Below are 27,249 nucleotides of genomic sequence, written 5' to 3'. Positions count from 1 at the left end.
TTGGGATAAAAGGGAAATTTGGGATAAATGGGAATTCCCAGGCCAGAGCAGGCTCAGTGAGGCGCAGGAATTCCCAATCCCGGCCGGATCGGGATCCGGGACACCGCTGCATTCCCGGATTTTGGATCAGGGAATTCCCAGAATTCCCAGAATTCCCGGAATTCCCGGAATTCCCGGCTCAGGGACCCGGGCACACCCGAACGTCCGAGAGCTCCTCGGTGCTCTCCAGCCTCAGGCCCTGGGAAAGGGAAGGAAAAGCCGGGTCTGGATCCGCTCCCTTTGGAATTCTCAGGGATAAATCCCGGGATTCGGGAGCGATGGTGGGATGAGCTGGAATCCCGGGAATCCCGGGAATCTCCTCTCACCTTCTCGTTGGCCAGGTGCAGGAGGCACACGAAGGCCAAGGGCACCGACAGGTTGGTGGCCATGGCGGGAGGGAGCCTGCGGAAAAGCGGGAAGGGCTGGGATCCGTGGGATCTGTGGGATCCGTGGGATCTGTGGGATCGGATCCGTGGGATCGGATCCGTGGGATCTGTGGGATGGGATCCCTGGGATCCCTGGGATCTGTGGGATCTGTGGGGTGGGATCCATGGGATGGGATCCGCGGGATCCGTGGGATCCGTGGGATGGGATCCCTGGGATCTGTGGGATCCGTGGGGTGGGATCCATGGGATGGGATCCATGGGATGGGATCTGTGGGATCTGTGGGATCCGTGGGATCCGTGGGATGGGATCCATGGGATGGGATCCGCGGGATCTGTGGGATCCGTGGGATCTGTGGGGTGGGATCTGTGGGATCCGTGGGATCCGTGGGATCCGTGGGGTGGGATCCCTGGGATCTGTGGGATCCGTGGGATGGGATCCCTGGGATCCCTGGGATCCGTGGGATCCGTGGGATCTGTGGGATCGGATCTGTGGGATCCGTGGGGTGGGATCCGTGGGACCCGTGGGATCCGTGGGGTGGGATCCATGGGATGGGATCCGTGGGATCCATGGGATCCGTGGGATCCGTGGGATCTGTGGGATCCGTGGGATCCGTGGGGTGGGATCCATGGGATGGGATCCGCGGGATCCGCGGGATTTGTGGGATCGGATCCATGGGATCTGTGGGATCTGTGGGATCTGTGGGATTGGATCCCTGGGATCTGTGGACTGGGATCCATGGGATCCATGGGATCCATGGGATGGGAGCCCGGGAATCCCCATCCCATTCCCATTCCCATTCCCATTTATTCCCATTCCCATCCCATCACCCCGAGGGATTTTCCCGTTCTTATTCCCGTTGTTATTCCCATTCTTATTCCCAGTGTTATTCCCATTCTTATTCCCATTGTTATTCCTAGTGTTATTCCCGTTGTTATTCCCGCTATTCCCAGTGTTATTCCCATTGTTATTCCCGTTGTTATTCCCTTATTCCCACTGTTATTCCCATTGTTATTCCCGTTGTTATTCCCATTCTTATTCCCGCTATTCCCACTGTTATTCCCCTTGTTATTTCCGTTGTTATTCCCGTTGTTATTCCCGTTATTCCCTTTGTTATTCCCGGTATTCCCATTGTTATTCCCGTTGTTATTCCTGGTGTTCCCGGTGTTATTCCCGGTGTTATTCCCATTGTTATTCCTGGTGTTCCCGGTGTTATTCCCATTGTTCCCGGTGTTATTCTGGTTGTTATTCCCATGATTCCAATCGTTATTCCTGTTGTTATTCCCAGTGTTATTCCTGTTGTTATTCCCGTTGTTATTCCCATTATTCCCGGTGTTATTCCCAGTGTTATTCCCAGTGTTATTCCCGCTATTCCCGGTGTTATTCCCGTTGTTGTTCCCGGTGTTATTCCCGTTGTTATTCCCATTATTCTCAGTGTTATTCCCGTTGTTATTCCCGTTGTTATTCCCATTATTCTCAGTGTTATTCCCGGTGTTATTCCCGTTGTTATTCCTGTTATTCCCAGTGTTATTCCCAGTGTTATTCCCGGTGTTATTCCTGGTGTTATTCCCGGTGTTATTCCCATTATTCCCGGTGTTATTCCCATTGTTATTCCCATTATTCCCGGTGTTATTCCCGGTGTTATTCCCGGTGTTATTCCCAGTGTTATTCCCAGTGTTATTCCCAGTGTTATTCCCATTATTCCCGGTGTTATTCCCAGTGTTATTCCCAGTGTTATTCCCATTATTCCCGGTGTTATTCCCGTTGTTATTCCCGGTGTTATTCCCATTATTCCCGGTGTTATTCCCGGTGTTGTTCCCGGTGTTGTTCCCGGTGTTATTCCCGGTGTTATTCCCGTTGTTATTCCCGTTGTTATTCCCATTATTCCCGGTGTTATTCCCGGTGTTATTCCCGTTGTTATTCCCGTTGTTATTCCCGTTGTTATTCCTGTTATTCCCAGTGTTATTCCCAGTGTTATTCCCGGTGTTATTCCCGGTGTTATTCCCGGTGTTGTTCCCGGTGTTATTCCCGGTGTTATTCCCAGTGTTATTCCTGGTGTTGTTCCCGGTGTTATTCCCGGTGTTATTCCCATTATTCCCGGTGTTATTCCCGGTGTTATTCCCGGTGTTATTCCCGTTGTTATTCCCGGTGTTATTCCCGGTGTTATTCCCGGTGTTTTTCCCACCTGTGGAGCAGATCCCGGGTCAGCTCACTCAGGACTTTCTCTCCGGTCACCGCCGTGTCCGGCCCTTCCCCGGCTCCTTCCTCCTGCTCGGGAAAATCCGGGAAAATCCGGGAAAATCCGGGAAAATCCAGGAAAATCCGGGAAAATCCGGGAAAATCCAGGAAAATCCGGGAAAATCCGGGAGCTGCCGAGCCCCGACATTCCCGGGAAAACCCCGGGAACGCTCAGCCAGCAGGGAACGGCGGCTGATCCACGGAATTGGGGTTCATTCCCATGGAATTGGGGTTTTTCCATGGAATTGGGGTTTTTCCATGGAATTGGGGTTAATTCCCATGGAATTGGGGCTGATCCATGGAATTGGGGTTAATTCCCATGGAATTGGGGTTTTTTCCCATGGAATTGGGGTTTATTCCCATGGAATTGGGGTTTTTCCATGGAATTGGGGTTCATTCCCATGGAATTGGGGTTCATTCCCATGGAATTGGGGTTTATTTCCATGGAATTGGGGTTTATTCCCATGGAATTGGGGTTTATTCCCATGGAATTGGGGTTTATTCCCATGGAATTGGGGTTAATTCCCATGGAATTGGGGTTCATTCCCACGGAATTGGGGTTTTTTCATGGAATTTGGGTTTATTCCCATGGAATTGGGGTTTATTCCCATGGAATTTGGGTTTATCCCATGGAATTTGGGTTTATTCCCACGGAGTTGGGGTTTATTCCCACAGAACTGGGGTTTATTCCCAAGGAATTGGGGTTTATTCCCATGGAATTGGGGCTGATCCATGGAATTTGGGTTTATTCCCATGGAATTGGGGCTTTTCCATGGAATTGGGGTTTATTCCCATGGAATTTGGGTTTATTCCCACGGAGTTGGGGTTTATTCCCACAGAACTGGGGTTTATTCCCAAGGAATTGGGGTTTATTCCCATGGAATTGGGGCTGATCCATGGAATTTGGGTTTATTCCCATGGAATTGGGGTTTATTCCCATGGAATTTGGGTTTATTCCCATGGAATTGGGGTTTATTCCCAAGGAATTGGGGTTTATTCCCAAGGAATTGGGGTTTATCCCATGGAATTGGGATTTATTCCCATGGAATTGTGGCTGATCCATGGAATTGGGGTTTATTCCCATGGAACTGGGGTTAATTCCCATGGAACTGGGGTTTTATCCCATGGAACTGGGGCTGATCCCACAGAACTGGGAAGGAATGGCTGCGGAATTCCCGGCCGGAATTCCCGTCATTCCCACCTGCTCCGTCAGCAGCTCCCACATGTTCCTCTTCAGCCTCCTCATGTCCATCCTCTTGGCGGCCTTGGCGTATTGGATCGGGATTTTATGGATCTGGGGGAGGGAATCCGGGATTATCCGGGATTATCCGGGATTATCCGGGATTATCCGGGATTATCCGGGATCGGCGCTGGGATCCGCTCGCGTCATTCCCGATTTCCCGTGGGAATAACGGCGAGCGCGGCCAGAGCCCGGAATTGTTCCTCTGGGAATGGCGATCCCGGGAATTCCGGGAATCCCAAGGGTTAATTTGGGAATTGTTCCTCTGGGAATGACGATCCCGGGAATTCCGGGAATCCCAGGGGTTAATTTGGGAATTGTTCCTCTGGGAATCCCGGGAATTCATTTGGGAATTGTTTCTCTGGGAATCCCAGGAATTCATTTGGGAATTGTTCCTCTGGGAATCCCAGGAATTCATTTGGGAATTGTTTCTCTGGGAATGACGATCCCAGGAATCCCAGGGGTTAATTTGGGAATTGTTCCTCTGGGAATCCCAGGAATTCATTTGGGAATTGTTTCTCTGGGAATGACGATCCCAGGAATCCTGGGAATTAATTTGGGAATTGTTCCTCTGGGAATCCCAGGAATTCATTTGGGAATTGTTCCTCTGGGAATCCCAGGAATTCATTTGGGAATTGTTCCTCTGGGAATCCCAGGAATTCATTTGGGAATTGTTCCTCTGGGAATCCCAGGAATTCATTTGGGAATTGTTCCTCTGGGAATGATGATCCCAGGAATCCTGGGAATTAATTTGGGAATTGTTCCTCTGGGAATCCCAGGGGTTAATTTGGGAATTGTTCCTCCGGGAATGACGATCCCAGGAATCCCTGGAATCCGGGGCTGTCCCGGGATTTTTAACCCTGGAGGTGCCGAGAGGTTTTTGTTCCAGCCCAGCCCCGGGAGGAATTCCCAGCCCAGCAGCTCCCAGTCATTCCCAGTCCCTCCCAGTCATTCCCAGTCATTCCCAGTCTCTCCCAGTCATTCCCAGTCTCTCCCAGTCATTCCCAGTCCCTCCCAGCCATTCCCAGTCCCTCCCAGTCATTCCCAGTCTCTCCCAGTCATTCCCAGTCATTCCCAGTCTCTCCCAGTCTCTCCCAGTCATTCCCAGTCATTCCCAGTCATTCCCAGTCTCTCCCAGTCATTCCCAGTCCCTCCCAGTCATTCCCAGTCATTCCCAGTCATTCCCAGTCTCTCCCAGTCATTCCCAGTCTCTCCCAGTCATTCCCAGTCATTCCCAGCCATTCCCAGTCATTCCCAGTCTCTCCCAGTCATTCCCAGTCTCTCCCAGTCATTCCCAGTCACTCCCAGTCCCTCCCAGTCATTCCCAGTCTCTCCCAGTCTCTCCCAGTCATTCCCAGTCTCTCCCAGTCATTCCCAGTCCCTCCCAGTCATTCCCAGTCTCTCCCAGCCATTCCCAGTCATTCCCAGTCATTCCCAGTCTCTCCCAGTCATTCCCAGTCCCTCCCAGTCATTCCCAGTCACTCCCAGTCATTCCCAGTCATTCCCAGTCACTCCCAGTCTCTCCCAGTCATTCCCAGTCCCTCCCAGTCATTCCCAGTCATTCCCAGTCCCTCCCAGCCATTCCCAGTCTCTCCCAGTCATTCCCAGTCTCTCCCAGTCATTCCCAGTCTCTCCCAGTCATTCCCAGTCATTCCCAGTCTCTCCCAGTCATTCCCAGTCATTCCCAGTCATTCCCAGTCTCTCCCAGCCATTCCCAGTCATTCCCAGTCATTCCCAGTCTCTCCCAGCCATTCCCAGTCATTCCCAGTCTCTCCCAGTCATTCCCAGTCTCTCCCAGTCATTCCCAGTCATTCCCAGTCTCTCCCAGTCATTCCCAGTCATTCCCAGTCATTCCCAGTCTCTCCCAGTCATTCCCAGTCCCTCCCAGTCATTCCCAGTCCCTCCCAGCCATTCCCAGTCATTCCCAGTCTCTCCCAGCCATTCCCAGCCATTCCCAGTCTCTCCCAGTCTCTCCCAGCCATTCCCAGTCTCTCCCAGCCATTCCCAGTCTCTCCCAGCCATTCCCAGTCTCTCCCAGTCCCTCCCAGCCATTCCCAGTCATTCCCAGTCCCTCCCAGTCATTCCCAGTCTCTCCCAGTCATTCCCAGTCCCTCCCAGTCATTCCCAGTCTCTCCCAGTCATTCCCAGTCCCTCCCAGTCATTCCCAGTCACTCCCAGTCCCTCCCAGTCATTCCCAGTCCCTCCCAGTCATTCCCAGTCATTCCCAGTCTCTCCCAGTCATTCCCAGTCTCTCCCAGTCATTCCCAGTCTCTCCCAGTCACTCCCAGTCATTCCCAGTCTCTCCCAGTCATTCCCAGTCATTCCCAGTCTCTCCCAGTCATTCCCAGTCTCTCCCAGTCATTCCCAGTCATTCCCAGTCTCTCCCAGCCATTCCCAGTCACTCCCAGTCATTCCCAGTCCCTCCCAGTCATTCCCAGTCTCTCCCAGCCATTCCCAGTCTCTCCCAGTCATTCCCAGTCCCTCCCAGTCATTCCCAGTCTCTCCCAGCCATTCCCAGTCATTCCCAGTCATTCCCAGTCTCTCCCAGCCATTCCCAGTCTCTCCCAGCCATTCCCAGTCTCTCCCAGTCATTCCCAGTCTCTCCCAGTCACTCCCAGTCATTCCCAGTCTCTCCCAGTCATTCCCAGTCCCTCCCAGTCATTCCCAGTCACCTTCTGGGGCTCAGCGATCAGCTCCAGCTCCCCACAGCCCGGGATGTTCCCGCCGCCGATCCCGGAATTCTCCGGAGCCTCGGGATGAGCCGGGAGCTGGAAATGCCCGGCCTGGCCCGGGAATTCCGCGGGATCGGGATCGGGATCGGGATCGGGATCGGGATCGTCGTCGCTGTCCGGGACCTGCAGGAGGGGCAGGGGGACACCGGAGTCACCCGGAGCTGCTCCGGAGGGCGGGAATTCCTGCCCGGATAATCCCATGGAATTGGGGTTTATTCCCATGGAATTGGGGCTTTTCCATGGAATTGGGGTTTATTCCCATGGAATTGGGGTTTATTCCCATGGAATTGGGGTTTATTCCCACGGAATTGGGGTTTTTTCCCATGGAATTGGGGTTTATTCCCATGGAATTGGGGTTTATTCCCATGGAATTGGGGTTTATTCCCATGGAATTGGGGTTTATTCCCAAGGAATTGGGGTTTATTCCCATGGAATTGGGGTTTATTCCCATGGAATTGGGGTTTATTCCCACGGAATTGGGGTTTTTCCATGGAATTGGGGCTTTTCCATGGAATTGGGGTTTATTCCCATGGAATTGGGGCTTTTCCATGGAATTGGGGTTTATTCCCATGGAATTGGGGTTTATTCCCAAGGAATTGGGGTTTATTCCCATGGAATTGGGGTTTATTCCCAAGGAATTGGGGTTTATTCCCATGGAATTGGGGTTTATTCCCAAGGAATTGGGGTTTATTCCCATGGAATTGGGGCTTTTCCATGGAATTGGGGTTTTTCCATGGAATTGGGGTTTATTCCCAAGGAATTGGGGTTTATTCCCATGGAATTGGGGTTTATTCCCACGGAATTGGGGTTTATTCCCATGGAATTGGGGTTTATTCCCATGGAATTGGGGTTTTTCCATGGAATTGGGGTTTATTCCCATGGAATTGGGGCTTTTCCATGGAATTGGGGTTAATTCCCATGGAATTGGGGTTTATTCCCATGGAATTGGGGTTTATTCCCATGGAATTGGGGTTTATTCCCATGGAATTGGGGTTTATTCCCATGGAATTGTGGCTTTTCCATGGAATTGGGGTTTATTCCCATGGAATTTGGGCTGATCCATGGAATTGGGGTTAATTCCCATGGAATTGGGGTTTATTCCCATGGAATTGGGGTTTATTCCCATGGAATTTGGGTTTATTCCCATGGAATTGTGGCTTTTCCATGGAATTGGGGTTAATTCCCATGGAATTGGGGTTTTTTCCCATGGAATTTGGGTTTATTCCCATGGAATTGTGGCTTTTCCATGGAATTGGGGTTTATTCCCATGGAATTGGGGTTTATTCCCTGGGAGCGGCCCAGCCTGGGCGCCAGGATGCAGCTCCAGTTCCCTCCCTCAGGAATTCCCGAGGATTTGGATTTTCCCAGCAGGGAATTCCCAGGAATTCCCGAGGATTTGGATTTTCCCAGCAGGGAATTCCCAGGAATTCCCGAAGATTTGGATTTTCCCATCAGGGAATTCCCAGGAATTCCTGAGGATGTGGATTTCCCTAGCAGGGAATTCCCAGGCTCTGGAATTCCCGAGGATTTGGATTTTCCCGGCAGGGAATTCCCAGGAATTCCCGAGGATTTTCCCAGCAGGGAATTCCCAGGAATTCCCGAGGATTTGGATTTTCCCGGCAGGGAATTCCCAGGAATTCCGGGGGATTGGGAATCACCTGCAGGCCGGGACAGAAGTTGGAAGTGTCGTTGGGATTGTCGTAGTCGTAGTCCTCGATCCCGGCCTCGCTCTCCAGGGCTCCCGCTGGATCCGAGCTCCGGCCGAGCTGCGGGAAAAAATTCCAAAGGATTTTATGGAGAGAGGCTGGGCCTTGTCCCTGCAGAACCGTTCCCGCCCTTCCGGGACATCTGGGATGATCCCTGGGGTGGATCCATGGGAGTGGTTCCATGGGAATGGTTCTATGGGATCCATGGGAATGGTTCTATGGGATGGATCCATGGGAATGGTTCTATGGGATGGATCCATGGGAATGATTCCATGGGATCCATGGGAATGGTTCTATGGGATGGATCCATAGGGTGGATCCATGGGAATGATTCCATGGGAATGGTTCTATGGGATGGATCCATGGGAATGATTCCATGGGAATGGTTCTATGGGAATGGTTCTATGGGATGGATCCATGGGAATGATTCCATGGGATCCATGGGAATGATTCCATGGGAATGATTCCATGGGAATGGTTCTATGGGAATGGTTCTATGGGAATGGTTCTATGGGATGGATCCATGGGAATGGTTCTATGGGAATGGTTCTATGGGATGGATCCATAGGGTGGATCCATGGGAATGATTCCATGGGATGGATCCATGGGAATGATTCCATCGGATCCATGGGAATGATTCCATGGGATCCATGGGAATGTTTCTATGGGATCCATGGGAATGATTCCATCGGATCCATGGGAATGTTTCTATGGGATGGATCCATGGGAATGATTCCATGGGAATGATTCCATGGGAATGGTTCTATGGGATGGATCCATGGGAATGATTCCATGGGATCCATGGGAATGGTTCTATGGGATGGATCCATGGGATCCATGGGATGGATCCATGGGAATGGTTCCATGGGATCCATGGGAATGATTCTATGGGAATGGTTCCATAGGGTGGATCCATGGGAATGGTTCTATGGGATGGATCCATGGGAATGATTCCATCGGATCCATGGGAATGGTTCTATGGGATGGATCCATGGGAATGGTTCTATGGGATGGATCCATGGGAATGGTTCCATGGGATGGTTCCCATTGTGATTCCCGCTGTGATTCCCGGTGTGATTCCCAGTGTGATTCCCGCTGGGATTCCCGGTGTGATTCCCGGTGTGATTCCCGGTGTGATTCCCGGTGTGATTCCCGGTGTGATTCCCGCTGGGATTCCCGGTGTGATTCCCGGTGTGATTCCCGGTGTGATTCCCGCTGGGATTCCCGCTGGGATTCCCGCTGGGATTCCCGCTGGGATTCCCGGTGTGATTCCCGCTGGGATTCCCGCTGGGATTCCCGGTGTGATTCCCGCTGGGATTCCCGCTGGGATTCCCGCTGGGATTCCCGGTGTGATTCCCGGTGTGATTCCCGGTGTGATTCCCGGTGTGATTCCCGGTGTGATTCCCGCTGGGATTCCCGCTGGGATTCCCGGGAAGGCTCTCACGGTGACGCGGGGTTTCAGGAAGAGCTGGGCCAGGCTCCGGGGCTCGTAGTTGAAATCCGTGGGAAGCGTCGTGCTCCGGAGGCTCCGGCTGCTCCCGACGGATCTGCCCAGAGTCACGGAGACCTGCAACGGGATCCACGGGATGGATCCGTGGGAGGGATCCACGGGATGGATCCAGGGGATGGATCCAGGGGAGGGATCCAGGGGATGGATCCAGGGGATGGATCCAGGGGATGGATCCAGGGGAGGGATCCAGGGGATGGATCCAGGGGAGGGATCCAGGGGATGGATCCAGGGGAACGGTTCTATGGGATGGGATCCATGGGAACAGATCCACAGGATGGATCCATTTGATGGGATCCACGGGATGGATCCGTGGGATGGATCCATGGGGTGGATCCACGGGATGGATCCGTGGGATGGATCCATGGGGTGGATCCACGGGATGGATCCGTGGGATGGATCCATGGGGTGGATCCACGGGATGGATCCGTGGGATGGATCCATGGGGTGGATCCACGGGATGGATCCGTGGGATGGATCCATGGGGTGGATCCATGGGAACAGATCCATGGGATGGATCCACGGGAAGGGATCCATGGGAACGGTTCTATGGGATGGATCCCTGGGAACAGATCCAAGGGACGGATCCACGGGATGGATCCATGGCAATGGATCCACGGGATGGGATCCACGGGATGGATCCATGGCAATGGATCCACGGGATGGGATCCACGGGATGGGATCCACGGGATGGATCCCTGGGAACGGATCCATGGGATGGGATCCAAGGGATGGGATCCACGGGATGGATCCATGGGAGGGATCCCTGGGAACAGATCCAAGGGATGGGATCCACGGGATGGGATCCATGGGAACGGATCCACGGGATGGGATCCACGGGAACGGATCCACGGGATGGATCCACAGGATGGGATCCACGGGATGGGATCCACGGGATGGGATCCACGGGAACGGATCCACGGGATGGGATCCACAGGATGGGATCCACGGGAGGGATCCACGGGATGGGATCCACGGGATGGGATCCATGGGATGGGATCCACGGGAACGGATCCACGGGATGGGATCCACGGGATGGATCCACGGGATGGATCCACGGGATGGATCCATGGGATGGATCCACGGGAACGGATCCATGGGATGGATCCACGGGATGGGATCCACGGGATGGGATCCACGGGATGGAATCCATGGGAACGGATCCACGGGATGGATCCACGGGATGGATCCATGGGATGGATCCACGGGAACGGATCCATGGGATGGATCCATGGGATGGGATCCACGGGATGGGATCCATGGGATGGGATCCATGGGAACAGATCCACAGGATGGGATCCACGGGAGGGATCCACGGGATGGGATCCACGGGATGGATCCCTGGGAACGGATCCATGGGAACGGGAATCTGCAGCAGCTTCCCGCGGGAATCGGGGACAGTCTGGGAAGGGCTGAGGTGATCCCAGCTCCGGCAGGACAGCGGGATCTGCCAGAATCCCGGGAATTCCCCGCGGGAAAGGAGCTCTGAGGGTACCTTGGGCTTCTGGAAATGGGGCTGGAAGTCGACGTCCTCCTGGAAATCCAACTGGAAAAGTTTCCTGGGAATTCTCTGCCGGGAATCCTTCTCTGAGTCTGCGGCTGCTGAGGGAGGGGAGGGAAATGGGATGGGATCCATGGGGTGGGATCCACGGGGTGGGATCCATGGGATTTGGGATCCATGGGATGGGATCCATGGGATGGGATCCATGGGGTGGGATCCATGGGGTGGGATCCATGGGATTTGGGATCCATGGGATTTGGGATCCATGGGATTTGGGATCCATGGGGTGGGATGGGAGTGGATTTGGGATCCATGGGATGGGATCCATGGGGTGGGATCCATGGGGTGGGATCCATGGGATGGGATGGGATCCATGGGGTGGGATCCATGGGGTGGGATCCATGGGGTGGGATCCATGGGGTGGGATGGGATCCATGGGGTGGGATCCATGGGGTGGGATCCATGGGATTTGGGATGGGATTTGGGATGAGATCCACGGGATTGGGATGGGATCCATGGGGTGGGATGGGAGTGGATTTGGGATCTGGGATGGGATTGATGGGATGGGATGAATGGGATTTGGGATTTGGGATGGGATTGATGGGATGGGATTTGGGATTGATGGGATTTGGGATGGGATTGATGGGATGGGATGGATGGGATTGGGATTTGGGACTTGGGATGGGATTTGGGATTTGGGATGGGATTGATGGGATGGGATGGATGGGATTGGGATTTGGGATTTGGGATGGGATTTGGGATTTGGGATGGGATTGATGGGATGGAATGGATGGGATTTGGGATTGATGGGATTTGGGATGGGATTGATGGGATGGGATGGATGGGATTGGGATTTGGGACTTGGGATGGGGTTTGGGATGGGATTGATGGGATGGGGTTGGGATGTGGGATTAAGGGTGGGGTTGGTGGGGTGGGAAGGATGGGATTGGGATTTGGGATGGGATTTGGGATGGGATTTGGGATTTGGGATGGGATTTGGGATTTGGGATGGGATTTGGGATTTAGGATGGGATTGATGGGATGGGATGGATGGGATTGGGATTTGGGATTTGGGATGGGATTTGGGATGGGATTGGGATTTGGGATGGGATTGGGATTTGGGATTTAGGATGGGATTGATGGGATGGGATGGATGGGATTGGGATTTGGGATGGGATTTGGGATTTGGGAAGGAGCTGTCCCTGCCTGGGGCCCGGCCCTGCTCACTCCCAACCGGAACATCCCAAATGTCACCCCAGGACTGGAGCCCTTCCAGCCCAGAATCCCGGGATTCCCTCCCAGAATCGTGAATTCCCTCCCAGAATCCCGGATTTCCCTCCCTTCCCTCCCAGAATCCCAGGATTCCCTCCCTTCCATCCCAGGATCCTGAATTCCCTCAATTCCCTCCCTCCATCCCTCCCTTCCCTCCCAGAATCCCGAATTCCCTCCCGGATTCCCGGGATCCCTCTCTTCCCTCCCAGAATCCCAGAATTCCCTCCCTTCCCACCTGGAATCTCGAATTCCCTTCCCTTCCAGCCCAGGATCCCGAATGCCCTCCCAGAATCCCGGGATTCCCTCCCTTCCATCCCAGGATCCTGAATTCCCTCAATTCCCTCCCGGAATCCCGAATTCCCTCCTGGAATCCCGAATTCCCTGCCTTCATCCCGAATTCCCTCCCGTATTCCCGGGATCCCTCCCTTCCATCACGGAATCCCAAATTCCTTCCCTCCCAGAATCCCGGGATTCCCTCCCTTCCCTGCCTTCATCCCGAATTCCCTCCCGTATTCCCGGGATCCCTCCCTTCATCCCGAATTCCCTCCCGTATTCCCGGGATCCCTCCCTTCATCCCGAATTCCCTCCCGTATTCCTGGGATCCCTCCCTTCATCCCGAATTCCCTCCCGTATTCCCGGGATCCCTCCCTTCATCCCGAATTCCCTCCCGTATTCCTGGGATCCCTCCCTTCATCCCGAATTCCCTCCCGTATTCCTGGGATCCCTCCCTTCATCCTGAATTCCCTCCCGTATTCCTGGGATCCCTCCCTTCATCCCGAATTCCCTCCCGTATTCCTGGGATCCCTCCCTTCATCCTGAATTCCCTCCCGTATTCCCGGGATCCCTCCCTTCCATCCCGGAATCCCGAATTCCCTCCCTTCCATCCCGGAATCCCGAATTCCCTCCCTTCCATCCCGGAATCCCGAATTCCCTCCCTTCCATCCCAGAATCCCGAATTCCCTCCCTTCCCACCTGGAATCTCAAATTCCTTTCCCTTCCCTCCCAGAATCCCGGGATCCCTCCCTTCCATCCCGGAATCCCAAATTCCCTCCCTTCCCTCCCGTATTCCCGGGATCCCTCCCTTCCATCCCGGAATCCCGAATTCCCTCCCTTCCATCCCGGAATCCCGAATTCCCTCCCTTCCATCCCGGAATCCCGAATTCCCTCCCTTCCATCCCAGAATCCCGAATTCCCTCCCTTCCCACCTGGAATCTCAAATTCCTTTCCCTTCCATCCCAGAATCCCGGGATCCCTCCCTTCATCCCGAATTCCCGCCCGTATTCCCGGGATTCCCGGGATCTCTCCGGACGCTCACGGTGGTGGCGGGGCCGGAATCTCCAGTGCTGGGGCCCGGCCCACATGGAGAGCGTGCGGGGGCTGAAGTAGGAATATTCCCCGGGATGCAGCGCCAGGGACAGCGACAGCTCCAGCGGCCCCGCTCCGGAGGGAGCCCCCGCGCTCCTGCCGGGATTCGGGATCCCAGTCAGCATTCCCGGGATCCCAGTCAGCATTCCCGGTATTCGGGATCCCAGTCAGCATTCCCGGGATTCGGGATCCCTCATCAGCATTCCTGGGATCCCTCATCAGCATTCCCGGGATCCCTCATCAGCATTCCCAGGATCCCTTCCCAGCATTCCTGGGATCCCTCATCAGCATTCCCGGGATTCGGGATCCCAGTCAGCATTCCCGGGATTCGGGATCCCTCATCAGCATTCCTGGGATCCCTCATCAGCATTCCCGGGATCCCTCATCAGCATTCCCGGGATCCCTTCCCAGCATTCCTGGGATCCCTCATCAGCATTCCCGGGATTCGGGATCCCAGTCAGCATTCCCAGGATTCGGGATCCCTCATCAGCGTTCCCGGGATCCCTCATCAGCATTCCCGGGATTTGGGATCCCTCATCAGCATTCCCGGGATTCGGGATCCCTGATCAGCATTCCCGGGATTCGGGATCCCAGTCAGCATTCCCGGGATCCCAGTCAGCATTCCCGGGATTCGGGATCCCTCATCAGCATTCCTGGGATCCCTCATCAGCATTCCCGGGATTCGGGATCCCTGATCAGCATTCCCGGGATTCGGGATCCCTCATCAGCATTCCTGGGATCCCTCATCAGCATTCCCGGGATCCCTTCCCAGCATTCCTGGGATCCCTCATCAGCATTCCCGGGATTCGGGATCCCTGATCAGCATTCCCGGGATTCGGGATCCCTGATCAGCATTCCCGGGATTCGGGATCCCTGATCAGCATTCCCGGGATTCGGGATCCCAGTCAGCATTCCCAGGATCCCTCATCAGCATTCCCGGGATCCCTCATCAGCATTCCCGGGATTCGGGATCCCAGTCAGCATTCCCGGGATTCGGGATCCCTGATCAGCATTCCTGGGATTCCTCATCAGCATTCCCGGGATCCCTTCCCAGCATTCCTGGGATCCCTCATCAGCATTCCCGGGATTTGGGATCCCATTGTGATTCCCGGGATCCCTGCCCAGCATTCCCGGGATGATCCCTGCTCAGCATTCCTGGGATTCCTGCCCAGCATTCCCAGGATCCCTGCTCAGCATTCCCGGGATTCGGAATTCCTTCTCAGCATTCCCGGGATTTGGGATCCCTGCTCAACATTCCCGGGATTTGGGATCCCTGCTCAGCATTCCCAGGACTCAGCATTCCTCCTGGGACCGGGAATTCCTCCTGGGACCGGGAATTCCTCCTGGGACCGGGAATTCCTCCTGGCACTGGGAATTCCTCCTGGGACCGGGAATTCCTCCTGGGACCGGGAATTCCTCCTGGGACCGGGAATTCCTCCTGGCACTGGGAATTCCTCCTGGGACCGGGAATTCCTCCCTGGCACTGGGAATTCCTCCTGGCACTGGGAATTCCTCCTGGCACTGGGAATTCCTCCCTGGCACTGGGAATTCCTCCTGGGACCGGGAATTCCTCCTGGGACCGGGAATTCCTCCTGGGACCGGGAATTCCTCCCTGGCACTGGGAATTCCTCCTGGGATCAGGAATTCCTCCCTGGGACCGGGAATTCCTCCTGGGATCGGGAATTCCTCCCTGGCACTGCGAATTCCCGCTGGAATTCCCCCCCAGCCCCAATCCCGGCCCGGATCCCCATTCCCACCTCTTGCCGTGGCTGAGTGTCCCGAGGGAATTGCCGTTATCCCGGGAATCCTGGCTGCCGTCTCCGGCCGGAGAATCCGGCTGGAATTCCGGGGGGGAGGGGCCGCAGCCCTCCCCGTCCTCGCTGTCGGGATCCAGGTTGGGATCGAACACCTGCTCGCTCCTCCGGAACTTCTCCAGGAGCGCCGACACCGACTGCAACACGGCAATTCCACCCGGATCGTCGGGAATTCCACCCGGATCGTCGGGAATTCCCACCCGGATCGTCGGGAATTCCACAGGGATCGTCGGGAATTCCCACCCGGATCGTCGGGAATTCCACAGGGATCATCGGGAATTCCCACCCGGATCGTCGGGAATTCCCACCCGGATCGTCGGGAATTCCCACCCAGATCGTCGGGAATTCCCACCCGGATCGTCGGGAATTCCCACCCGGATCGTTGGGAATTCCCACCCGGATCAGGAATTCCCACCCGGATCGTTGGGAATTCCCACCCGGATCGTCAGGAATTCCCACCCGGATCGGGAATTCCCACTGGGGTCGGGAATTCCCACCTGGATCATTGGGAATTCCCACCCGGATCAGGAATTCCCACAGGGGTTGGGAATTCCCACCAGGATCATCGGGAATTCCCACAGGGATCGTCGGGAATTCCCACCGGGATCGTCAGGAATTCCCACAGGGATCGGGAATTCCCACCGGGGTCGGGAATTCCCATCAGGAATTCCCGCCGGGATCGGGAACTCCCACCGGGATCGGGAATTCCCACCCGGACCGGGAATTCCAGCCTGGAGTGGGAACTCCCATCAGGATCAGGAATTCCCACTGGGATCAGGAATTCCCACTGGGGTTGGGAATTCCCACCGGGATCGGGAATTCCCATCAGGAATTCCCACCGGGATCAGGAATTCCCACCAGGATCATGGGGAATTCCCACCGGGATTGGGAATTCCCACCAGGATCATGGGGAATTCCCACGGGGATCATGGGGAATTCCCACCGGGATTGGGAATTCCCACCAGGATCATGGGGAATTCCCACCGGGATCATGGGGAATTCCCACCGGGATCAGGAATTCCCACCGGGATCAGGAATTCCCACCGGGATCGTCGGGAATTCCCACCGGGATCAGGAATTCCCACCGGGATCAGGAATTCCCACCGGGATCAGGAATTCCCACCGGGATCAGGAATTCCCACCGGGATCGTCGGGAATTCCCACCGGGATCATGGGGAATTCCCACCGGGATCATGGGGAATTCCCACTGGGGTCAGGAATTCCCACCGGGATCAGGAATTCCCACGGGGATCATGGGGAATTCCCACCGGGATCAGGAATTCCCACCGGGATCAGGAATTCCCACCGGGATCAGGAATTCCCACCTGGATCATGGGGAATTCCCACCGGGATCATGGGGAATTCCCACTGGGATCATGGGGAATTCCCACCGGGATCAGGAATTCCCACAGGGGTTGGGAATTCCCACTGGGGTCAGGAATACCCACCGGGATTGGGAATTCCCACCGGGATCAGGAATTCCCACCGGGATCATCAGGAATTCCCACCGGGATCATCGGGAATTCCCACCGGGATCATCGGGAATTCCCACCGGGATCAGGAATTCCCACCGGGATCAGGAATTCCCACCGGGATCAGGAATTCCCACCGGGATCAGGAATTCCCACCGGGATCAGGAATTCCCACCGGGATCAGGAATTCCCACCGGGATCAGGAATTCCCGCCGGGATCATGGGGAATTCCCACCGGGATCAGGAATTCCCACCCACCTCGTTGTGGGACTCCTCGTCCCAGGTGCTGAACTGGAATCCGGCCAGGGAGGAGCAGATCCGGCGTTTTTCCAGGCCCGGGGCCAGCAGGGCTGCGGGAGGTGGGACACGGGTGAATCCCTGGGATCGGAGCGGGAATTCCAGCCTGGAGCGGGAATTCCCAACCTGACTCTGGAATTCCCACCGGGATCAGGAATTCCCACCTGGATCAGGAATTCCCACCTGGATCAGGAATCCCAACCTGGATCAGGAATCCCAACCTGGATCAGGAATCCCAACCTGACTCTGGAATTCCCAGCCTGGCTCCGGAATTCCCACCGGGATCAGGAATTCCCAACCTGGCTCTGGAATTCCCAACCTGGCTCTGGAATTCCCACCGGGATCAGGAATTCCCAGCCTGGCTCTGGAATTCCCACCGGGATCAGGAATTCCCAGCCTGGCTCAGGAATTCCCACCAGGATCAGGAATCCCAACCTGGCTCTGGAATTCCCACCTGGATCAGGAATTCCCAGCCTGGCTCTGGAATTCCCACCTGGATCAGGAATTCCCAACCTGGCTCAGGAATTCCCACCTGGCTCTGGAATTCCCAACCTGGCTCTGGAATTCCCAACTTGACTCTGGAATTCCCAACCTGGATCAGGAATTCCCAACCTGACTCTGGAATTCCCACCTGGCTCTGGAATTCCCACCTGGCTCTGGAATTCCCAACCTGGCTCTGGAATTCCCAACTTGACTCTGGAATTCCCAACCTGGATCAGGAATTCCCAACCTGACTCTGGAATTCCCACCTGGCTCTGGAATTCCCAACCTGGCTCAGGAATTCCCAACCTGACTCTGGAATTCTCACCTGGCTCTGGAATTCCCACCTGGCTCTGGAATTCCCACCTGGCTCTGGAATTCCCACCTGGCTCTGGAATTCCCACCTGGCTCTGGAATTCCCAACCTGGCTCTGGAATTCCCACCTGGCTCTGGAATTCCCAACCTGACTCTGGAATTCCCACCTGGCTCCGGAATTCCCAACCTGGATCAGGAATTCCCAACCTGGCTCTGGAATTCCCAACCTGGCTCTGGAATTCCCAACCTCCAAAATTCCCAGTTTTCCAGCAGGGCTCTGAGCAGCCAACAAACACACGGGAAAAGGAGCTGGAGAAGGGCAGGAAAAGGCTGGGAAAATCTGGGAAAACCTGGGAAGGGCTGGGAAAAGGCTGGGAAAAGTTGGGAAAAGGCTGGGAAAATCTGGGAAAAGTTGGGAAAAGGCTGGGAAAAGGCTGGGAAAAGGCTGGGAAAAGTTGGGAAAAGGCTGGGAAAAGGCTGGGAAAAGGCTGGGAAAAGGCTGGGAAAAGGCTGGGAAAAGGCTGGGAAAAGTTGGAAAAAGGCTGGGAAAATCTGGGAAAAGGCTGGGAAAAGGCTGGGAAAAGGCTGGGAAAAGGCTGGGAAAAGCTGGGAAAAGGCAGGGAAAAGGCTGGGAAAAAAGGCTGGGAAAAGGCTGGGAAAAGGCTGGGAAAAGGCAGGAAAAGGCAGGGAAAAGGCAGGAAAAGGCTGGGAAAAGGCTGGGAAAAGCTGGGAAAAGGCAGGGAAAAGGCTGGGAAAAGTTGGGAAAAGTTGGGAAAAGGCTGGGAAAAGGCTGGGAAAAGTTGGGAAAAGGCTGGGAAAAGTTGGGAAAAGTTGGGAAAAGTTGGGAAAAGTTGGGAAAAGTTGGGAAAAGGCTGGGAAAAGCTGGGAAAAGGCTGGGAAAAGGCTGGGAAAAGGCTGGGAAAAGGCTGGGAAAAGGCTGGGAAAAGTTGGGAAAAGTTGGGAAAAGTTGGGAAAAGTTGGGAAAAGTTGGGAAAAGTTGGGAAAAGGCTGGGAAAAGCTGGGAAAAGGCTGGGAAAAGGCTGGGAAAATCTGGGAAAATCTGGGAAAAGGCTGGGAAAAGGCTGGGAAAAGGCTGGGAAAAGGCTGGGAAAATCTGGGAAAAGGCTGGGAAAAGGCTGGAATTGACCTCTGAGCGTGGGCACGGTGAGGGGCCGGGAGCTGGGAAGCTCCGGAATATCCGAGGAGGGCAGCGGGATCAGCTCCGACGGGAAAAGGAGGCGGCTCCGGAAGCTCCGGGAGCGCAGCCCCGGCAGGAAAATCCCGGCCGTGCTGCACTCGTCAAAGGAAGCAGCCGCTCTCTGGAACATGGGATCCACCTGGAATGTGGGAATGGGGATGGGAATGTGGGAATGGGGATGGGAATCAGGGAATGGGGATGGGAATGTGGGAATGGGGATGGGAATCAGGGAATGGGGATGGGAATGTGGGAATGGGGATGGGAATGTGGGAATGGGGATGGGAATCAGGGAATGGGGATGGGAATCAGGGAATGGGGATGGGAATCAGGGAATGGAGGTGGGAATGTGGGAATGGGGTTGGGAATCAGGGAATGGGGTTGGGAATGGGGTTGGGAATCAGGGAATGGGGTTGGGAATCAGGGAACGGAGGTGGGAATGTGGGAATGGGGTTGGGAATCAGGGAATGGGGTTGGGAATCAGGGAATGGAGGTGGGAATCAGGGAATGGGAATCAGGGAATGGGGTTGGGAATCAGGGAATGGGGTTGGGAATCAGGGAATGGGGTTGGGAATCAGGGAATGGGAATCAGGGAATGGGGTTGGGAATCAGGGAATGGGGATGGGAATGCGGGAATGGGGATGGGAATCAGGGAATGGGGATGGGAATCAGGGAATGGGGTTGGGAATGTGGGAATGGGGTTGGGAATCAGGGAATGGCGGTGGGAATCAGGGAATGGGGATGGGAATCAGGGAATGGGGATGGGAATGGGGGAATGGGGATGGGAATGGGGGAATGGGGTTGGGAATCAGGGAATGGGGATGGGAATCAGGGAATGGGGTTGGGAATGTGGGAATGGGGTTGGGAATCAGGGAATGGCGGTGGGAATCAGGGAATGGGGATGGGAATGGGGGAATGGGGTTGGGAATCAGGGAATGGCGGTGGGAATCAGGGAATGGGGATGGGAATGTGGGAATGGGGTTGGGAATGTGGGAATGGCGGTGGGAATCAGGGAATGGGGATGGGAATCAGGGAATGGGGTTGGGAATCAGGGAATGGGGTTGGGAATCAGGGAATGGGGTTGGGAATCAGGGAATGGGGATGGGAATGTGGGAATGGGGTTGGGAATCAGGGAATGGGGATGGGAATGGGGGAATGGGGTTGGGAATCAGGGAATGGGGGTGGGAATTCGGGAATGGGAGGAGGAGGAGGGAGCACCTCGGAGCGGCGGCCGGAATCGGGAGCGTTGATGTTGCTCAGGTTCTTCTCGACGGTTTTGAAGCTTTGCTTCTTCTTGGGTTGGGGTTTGGTGGGGGCTTGAGGGGCTGGGCTGGATCCTGGAAAGGGAAAAGGGAGAAATTCCATGGGAATCCGGCTGGAAAAGTCCAGGGGAGGGAGGAGAACGGGAATGGGGAGGATGGACTGAAGTGGGAATGGGAATTCTGGGATTGGGATTGGCCGGGATGAGCAGCGCTCTGTGGGGATTTATTGATCCTGTCTGGCAAAACCTGATCCTGTTCCATCCCAAAATCTCCTGTTTGATCCCAAACTGCTCCTGTTCCATCCCAAACGGATCCTGTTCCATCCCAAACTCTCCTGTTTGATCCCAAATGGATCCTGTTTGATCCCAAATTTCCCCTGTTCCATCTCAAACAGATCCTGTTCCATCCCAAACTCTCCTTTCCCATCCCAAACTTCCCCTGTTCCATCCCAAGCTCTCCTGTTCCATCCCAAATTTCCCCTGTTCCATCCCAAATTGTCCCTGTTCCATCCCAAATTGTCCCTGTTTGCCCCCAAACCGAAATCTGAAACCGCTGAGCCACAGATCCATCTCCTCCCATCCCAAACTCCTCCAGCATCCCACGAGAACCAACCCGGAATCCCCCAACCCTGGGAGGATTCACCCCAAAACCCCAAAGCGCGGAAGAGCGCCAAGCCGGGGTGGGAAAGGTGGGGAATTCCCGGGATTTTGGAGAGGAAAAGAGGGAATTGTCACCTTCCCCGGGGCTGTGTGGCTCCCTGGCAGGGGTGGGCTCCTTGCCCAGGTGGCCCAGGACCCTGAAGGCGTCGGCGTGGACGGAATCCACGCGCACGGCGTAGATTTTGGCGCTGGCATCCAAAGTCCCGGCCGCCACCTGCGGCAGGAACAGGGAATTCGCAGCTGGAAAAGGGAAATCTCAGCGGGAGCATCCCGGAGTTATTTCCTGAGTGTTCTGCTTCCTGAGGAAAATCGTGGGGAGCACTGGGAAAGCTGTGGGTTCCTCACAAAGGGGGGTTTTTTCACTGTAGTTTGATTTTTTTGGGGGTTTTTTTTGGGGATGGTAGCTGAAAATCCTTTGGGAATTGTTGGGTTTGGCAAGGGGGAGGAGAGGAAAGGGAAGGGAAAAGGAAAGGGAAAAAAGGAAAAGGGAAAAAAGGAGAAAAGGGAAAGGGAAAAGGGAAAAGAGGAGAAAAGGGAAAGGGAAAAGGGAAAAGAGGAGAAAAGGGAAAGGGAAAAGGGAAAAAGGAGAAAAGGGAAAGGGAAAAGGGAAAAGAGGAGAAAAGGGAAAGGGAAAAGGGAAAAGAGGAGAAAAGGGAAAGGGAAAAGGGAAAAGAGGAAAAAAGGAAAAGAGGGAAAAGGGAAAAGAGGAAAAAAGGAAAAGGGAAAAGGGAAAAGGGAAAAGAGGAAAAAAGGAAAAGGGAAAGGGAAAGGAAAAAAGGAAGAGGGAAAAGAGGGAAAAGAGGGAAAAGAGGGAAAAGAGGGAAAAGAGGGAAAAGAGGGAAAAGAGGGAAAAGAGGGAAAAGAGGGAAAAGAGGGAAAAGAGGGAAAAGAGGGAAAAGAGGGAAAAGAGGGAAAAGAGGGAAAAGAGGGAAAAGAGGGAAAAGAGGGAAAAGAGGGAAAAGAGGGAAAAGAGGGAAAAGAGGGAAAAGAGGGAAAAGAGGGAAAAGAGGGAAAAGAGGGAAAAGAGGGAAAAGAGGGAAAAGAGGGAAAAGAGGGAAAAGAGGGAAAAGAGGGAAAAGAGGGAAAAGAGGGAAAAGAGGGAAAGGAAAGGTCTCCTCTCCTTCCTCAGGGTCACCCCCTTGGGATCATCCCAAAGCAGGAAGAGGTGAAGGGTGTGAAATTCCAAGCGCCTTTTCCAAGCCCAGATCCCGCCAGGAAATCCAAGAAAACCCAGAGCTTTCCCACCCTTCCCTCAGGAATGCGCCTCCCCCTCCTGACAATTCCCGGGATGCTTCTCCCTGGCAAATTCCTGGATCAGAACCAGCCCAGAACCTCTTTCCCTCCTTTCCCATCCTCGCTGTTATCTCCCAAATCCTGCTTGGATTTGCCAGAGGATCCAGCCCTGGAAGGACTCAGCACCATTGGAGGTCTCACATTAATTAATCCCGGGGTTAATTGGAGGAGGGAACAAAGCAGGGACCCCTCTGACCTGGAAGTTGGTGAGCTCCGAGTTCTTCTGCTTGAGGATGTCGGTCATGTAATCGATGAGGTGAAGCCCAAAGGCGTTTTTGGTGGTGATTTTCTGCAACAAAACAAAGCTGGGAGCCCTTCCCCGGTATTGATTACACAGCTGCAGTTTGACCTGATCTTTAGCAAGCACAAGGCCTGACATTTCCCAGGGCAAACCAAACCCAAATTTCTTACTAAATCCCCCACTTTTCTAGGATTTTAACACCTTTTACTATCGCTGGCATGGGCAGGAACTGCTGCCTGGGAAATCCCACAGGAATTTTTTCCTGGATATTCCAGAACCGGGTCCAGATCTCCCTTTTTGGATTTTCACCCCCAGCTCAGAGGGATTTTACCCCCCAGCTCAGGGGGATTTTATCCCCCAGCTCAGGATGATTTTATCCCCCAGCTCAGGGGGATTTTCACCCCCAGCTCAGGGGGATTTTACCCCCCAGCTCAGAGGGATTTTACCCCAGCTCAGAGGGATTTTACCCCCCAGCTCAGGGGGATTTTATCCCCCAGCTCAGGGGGATTTTACCCCCCAGCTCAGGGGGATTTTACCCCCCAGCTCAGGATGATTTTACCCCCCAGCTCAGGGGGATTTTACCCCCCAGCTCAGGGGGATTTTACCCTCCAGCTCAGGGGGATTTTATCCCCCAGCTCAGGGGGATTTTACCCCCCAGCTCAGGGGGATTTTACCCCCCAGCTCAGGGGGATTTTACCCCCCAGCTCAGAGGGATTTTACCCCCCAGCTCAGGGGGATTTTACCCCCCAGCTCAGAGGGATTTTACCCCCCAGCTCAGGGGGATTTTACCCCCCAGCTCAGAGGGATTTTACCCCCCAGCTCAGGATGATTTTACCCCCCAGCTCAGGGGGATTTTATCCCCCAGCTCAGGGGGATTTTACCCCCCAGCTCAGGGGGATTTTAACCCAGCTCAGAGGGATTTTACCACCCAGCTCAGGGGGATTTTACCCCCCAGCTCAGGGGGATTTTAACCCAGCTCAAGGGGATTTTACCCCCCAGCTCAGGATGATTTTACCCCCCAGCTCAGGATGATTTTACCCTCCAGCTCAGGGGGATTTTACCCCCCAGCTCAGGGGGATTTTACCCCCCAGCTCAAGGGGATTTTACCCCCCAGCTCAGGGGGATTTTACCCCCCAGCTCAGGGGGATTTTACCCCCAGCTCAGGGGGATTTTACCCCCCAGCTCAGGGGGATTTTACCCCCCAGCTCAGAGGGATTTTACCCCCCAGCTCAGGATGATTTTATCCCCCAGCTCAGGGGGATTTTACCCCCAGCTCAGGGGGATTTTACCCCCCAGCTCAGGGGGATTTTACCCCCAGCTCAGGTGGATTTTAACCCCCAGCTCAGGGGGATTTTACCCCCCAGCTCAGGGGGATTTTACCCCCCAGCTCAGGGGGATTTTACCCCCCAGCTCAAAGGGATTTTACCCCCAGCTCAGAGGGATTTTAACCCCCAGCTCAGGATGATTTTACCCCCAGCTCAGGGGGATTTTATCCCCCAGCTCAGAGGGATTTTATCCCCCAGCTCAGAGGGATTTTATCCCCCAGCTCAGGGGGATTTTACCCCCAGCTCAGGGGGATTTTAACCCCCAGCTCAGGGGGATTTTACCCCCAGCTCAAGGGGATTTTACCCCCCAGCTCAGGGGGATTTTACCCCCAGCTCAGGGGGATTTTATCCCCCAGCTCAGGGGGATTTTATCCCCCAGCTCAGGGAGATTTTATCCCCCAGCTCAGGGAGATTTTATCCCCCAGCTCAGGGGGATTTTACCCCCCAGCTCAAGGGGATTTTACCCCCAGCTCAAGGGGATTTTACCCCCCAGCTCAGGGGGATTTTACCCCCAGCTCAGGGAGATTTTATCCCCCAGCTCAGGGGGATTTTACCCCCCAGCTCAAGGGGATTTTAACCCAGCTCAGGGGGATTTTATCCCCCAGCTCAGGGGGATTTTAACCCAGCTCAGGGGGATTTTACCCCCCAGCTCAGGGGGATTTTAACCCAGCTCAGGGGGATTTTACCCCCCAGCTCAGGGGGATTTTACCCCCCAGCTCAGGATGATTTTACCCCCCAGCTCAGGATGATTTTACCCCCCAGCTCAGGGGGATTTTAACCCAGCTCAGAGGGATTTTACCCCCCAGCTCAGGGGGATTTTACCCCGCTCAGGACTCACGTTCTCGGCGGAGAGTTTGATGCAGGTGCTGTAGTGCTCCGAGATCTGCGCGTTGCTCCACTGCGGCAGCGGCGGCTGCCAGCCCTCGGGCCTGTGGGACCGGCTGGGTCGGTACCGGGGCTTCGTTCCCGGTGTTCCCCTCAGCCCGGTACCGGCTGGGTCGGTACTGGGGATCCCCCCTCAGCCGGTACCGGGGCTCCAGTCCCGGTGTCCCCTCAGTCCGGTACCGGGGCTCCAGTCCCGGTGTCCCCTCAGCCGGTACCGGGGCTCCATTCCCGGTGTCCCCCTCAGTCCGGTACCGGGGCTCCATTCCCCGGTGTCTCCCCTCAGTCCGGTACCGGGTCTCCAGTCCCGGTGTCCCCTCAGCCGGTACCGGGTCTCCAGTCCCGGTGTCCCCTCAGCCGGTACCGGGGCTCCAGTCCCAGTGTCCCCTCAGACCGGTACCGGGTCTCCATTCCCCGGTCTCTCCCCTCAGCCCGGTACCGGGTCTCCAGTCCCGGTGTCCCCCCTCAGTCCGGTACCGGGGCTCCAGTCCCGGTGTTCCCCTCAGCCCGGTACCGGGTCTCCAGTCCCGGTGTCCCCCTCAGCCCGGTACCGGCTGGGTCGGTACCGGGGCTCCCCCCTCATCCTTGTCCCGCGCACCGGCCCTACCTAAGGGAGGGGGAACCGAGACCCTGCAGCGACGAATCCACCGCCCTGGAGCGGCGGCGCTGGCGCCTCTCGCGCTCATCATCGTTACCGGGGCACTCGGCGAGCAGGGGGGTGCCGGTACCGCCGAGGGGCCGCGGGCTCGGGGACAGGAAGGCGGCGGCGGCGGGGGGGGCGGCGCGGGGGGGGCGGGCGGCCATGGCTGCGCCTCCGCGCCGCTCTGGGGAGGAGCCCGCCCTGAGCGAGGCCACGCCCCCTCCGCGCCTCCCGACCAATCAGCGCGCGGGGTGCCGGCGTGGCGGCCAATCAGCTCGCGGGGATCCGCCCCCCCCGAGGCGGGTTTGAACGGCGGCGCGCGCTCATTAACGGCTGAGGGGGAAGCGCTGAGGGGACCCGTGAGGGAGCGGCGCCGCCATTGCTCCGGTCCCGTTATCCCTTCTATTTCTTCCGTTCTTCCCGTTCCCTCCTTTCCCCCTGTTCCCTCCTTTCCCCCTGTTCCTTCCATTCTCTCTGTTCTTCCCGTTCCCCCCGGGCCCGGAGCGGCGGCCGCGGCCTCCGGTGCTGCCCCGGAGCCCCCCTGAAGGAGGAGGAGCCGCCGGGGCAGCGCCGCGAATCCCAGAATCCCGGAATCCCGGATCACTGAGGTTGGAATATTTGGGATCGCCGAGTCCAAGCTGGGCCCGATCCCCACCTTGACACTGAGCGCAACCTCCGGGCCTTCCCCGGGACCCTCCGGGTGTGATTCCCGCAATCCCGGGACCCTCCGGGTGTAATTCCCATATTCCCTGTGATCCTCAGGGTGTAATTCCCGCATTCCCTGTGATCCTCAGGGTGTAATTCCCACATTCCCCAGGACCCTCCGGGTGTGATTCCCGCAATCCCGGGACCCTCCGGATGTAATTCCCATATTCCCTGTGATCCTCCGGGTGTAATTCCCACATTCCCGGGATCCTCAGGGTGTAATTCCCGCATTCCCTGTGATCCTCCGGCCTGAGGGGACATTCCCGGGAGAGCCCCGAGCTCTGTGCCTGAGGCAAAGCTCCACCAAGAGGGAAACAAATTCCTTGGTTTTCCTTCTGGAGCATCCCTTGGGATCTGGGAGCTTTAGGAAAAAAACTTGGGATGGCCTGGAAGTGCCAGATCCGCCCCCAAAGCTTGGGAATTCCACTGCACTCCAAAGTTTGGGAAGAGGGACTTGAATCCCACACGCAGCAGGAGCTTTTCCAGCATTCCCAGGTGAATTCCTTGGATTTAGGGATGCCTAAATCCAAGGAATTAGATTTTTTTTCCCGGCGGTTTTTCCCGGCTGAGCCGCTGGATGGAGCAGGAGGAGAAGCTGTGGATTGATCTCCGCAGGAGCTCGGGAATGATTCCCAGCATTTCCCCTCCCTGCAGGGAGCAGAACCATGGAATTGTTGAGGATGGA

General features: G+C 55.6%; 1 protein-coding gene across 1 annotated transcript; it reads right to left on the bottom strand.

The window, feature by feature from the left end:
- Window positions 1–34: 34 nt before the first annotated feature.
- NCAPH (non-SMC condensin I complex subunit H) lies at window positions 35–26,023 on the bottom strand. The gene is made up of 17 exons (XM_088068456.1): window positions 25,827–26,023; window positions 25,176–25,266; window positions 22,968–23,060; window positions 21,554–21,692; window positions 20,776–20,894; window positions 19,510–19,699; window positions 17,529–17,620; window positions 15,742–15,935; window positions 13,935–14,080; window positions 11,342–11,448; window positions 9,784–9,906; window positions 8,292–8,399; window positions 6,574–6,756; window positions 3,863–3,955; window positions 2,609–2,691; window positions 366–441; window positions 35–238 (listed from the first exon to the last, which is right to left on the bottom strand). Exons 1-17 carry the CDS (start codon window positions 26,021–26,023, stop codon window positions 179–181), a joined length of 2,094 nt encoding a protein of 697 aa, XP_087924582.1. The 3' UTR covers window positions 35–178.
- Between the last annotated feature and the right edge of the window lie 1,226 nt (window positions 26,024–27,249).

Source organism: Pseudopodoces humilis, chromosome 30 (assembly GCF_049639895.1).
Source record: "Pseudopodoces humilis isolate 2021_Gansu_Grassland_sample_001 chromosome 30, ASM4963989v1, whole genome shotgun sequence".
Taxonomy (NCBI): Eukaryota; Metazoa; Chordata; class Aves; order Passeriformes; family Paridae; genus Pseudopodoces; species Pseudopodoces humilis.
This window is presented reverse-complemented; position numbering and strand designations above follow the sequence as displayed.

Excerpts from the sequence above, each read along its gene's own strand:
- NCAPH (XM_088068456.1), bottom strand. The coding sequence starts at position 26,023 with ATGGCCGCCCGCCCCCCCCGCGCCGCCCCCCCCGCCGCCGCCGCCTTC. Across the intron at positions 3,956-6,573 it reads TGATCGCTGAGCCCCAGAAG|ATCCATAAAATCCCGATCCA; the intron begins GTGACTGGGAAT and ends TCCCTCCCCCAG. Across the intron at positions 239-365 it reads TGCACCTGGCCAACGAGAAG|GGCCTGAGGCTGGAGAGCAC; the intron begins GTGAGAGGAGAT and ends TCCCTTTCCCAG.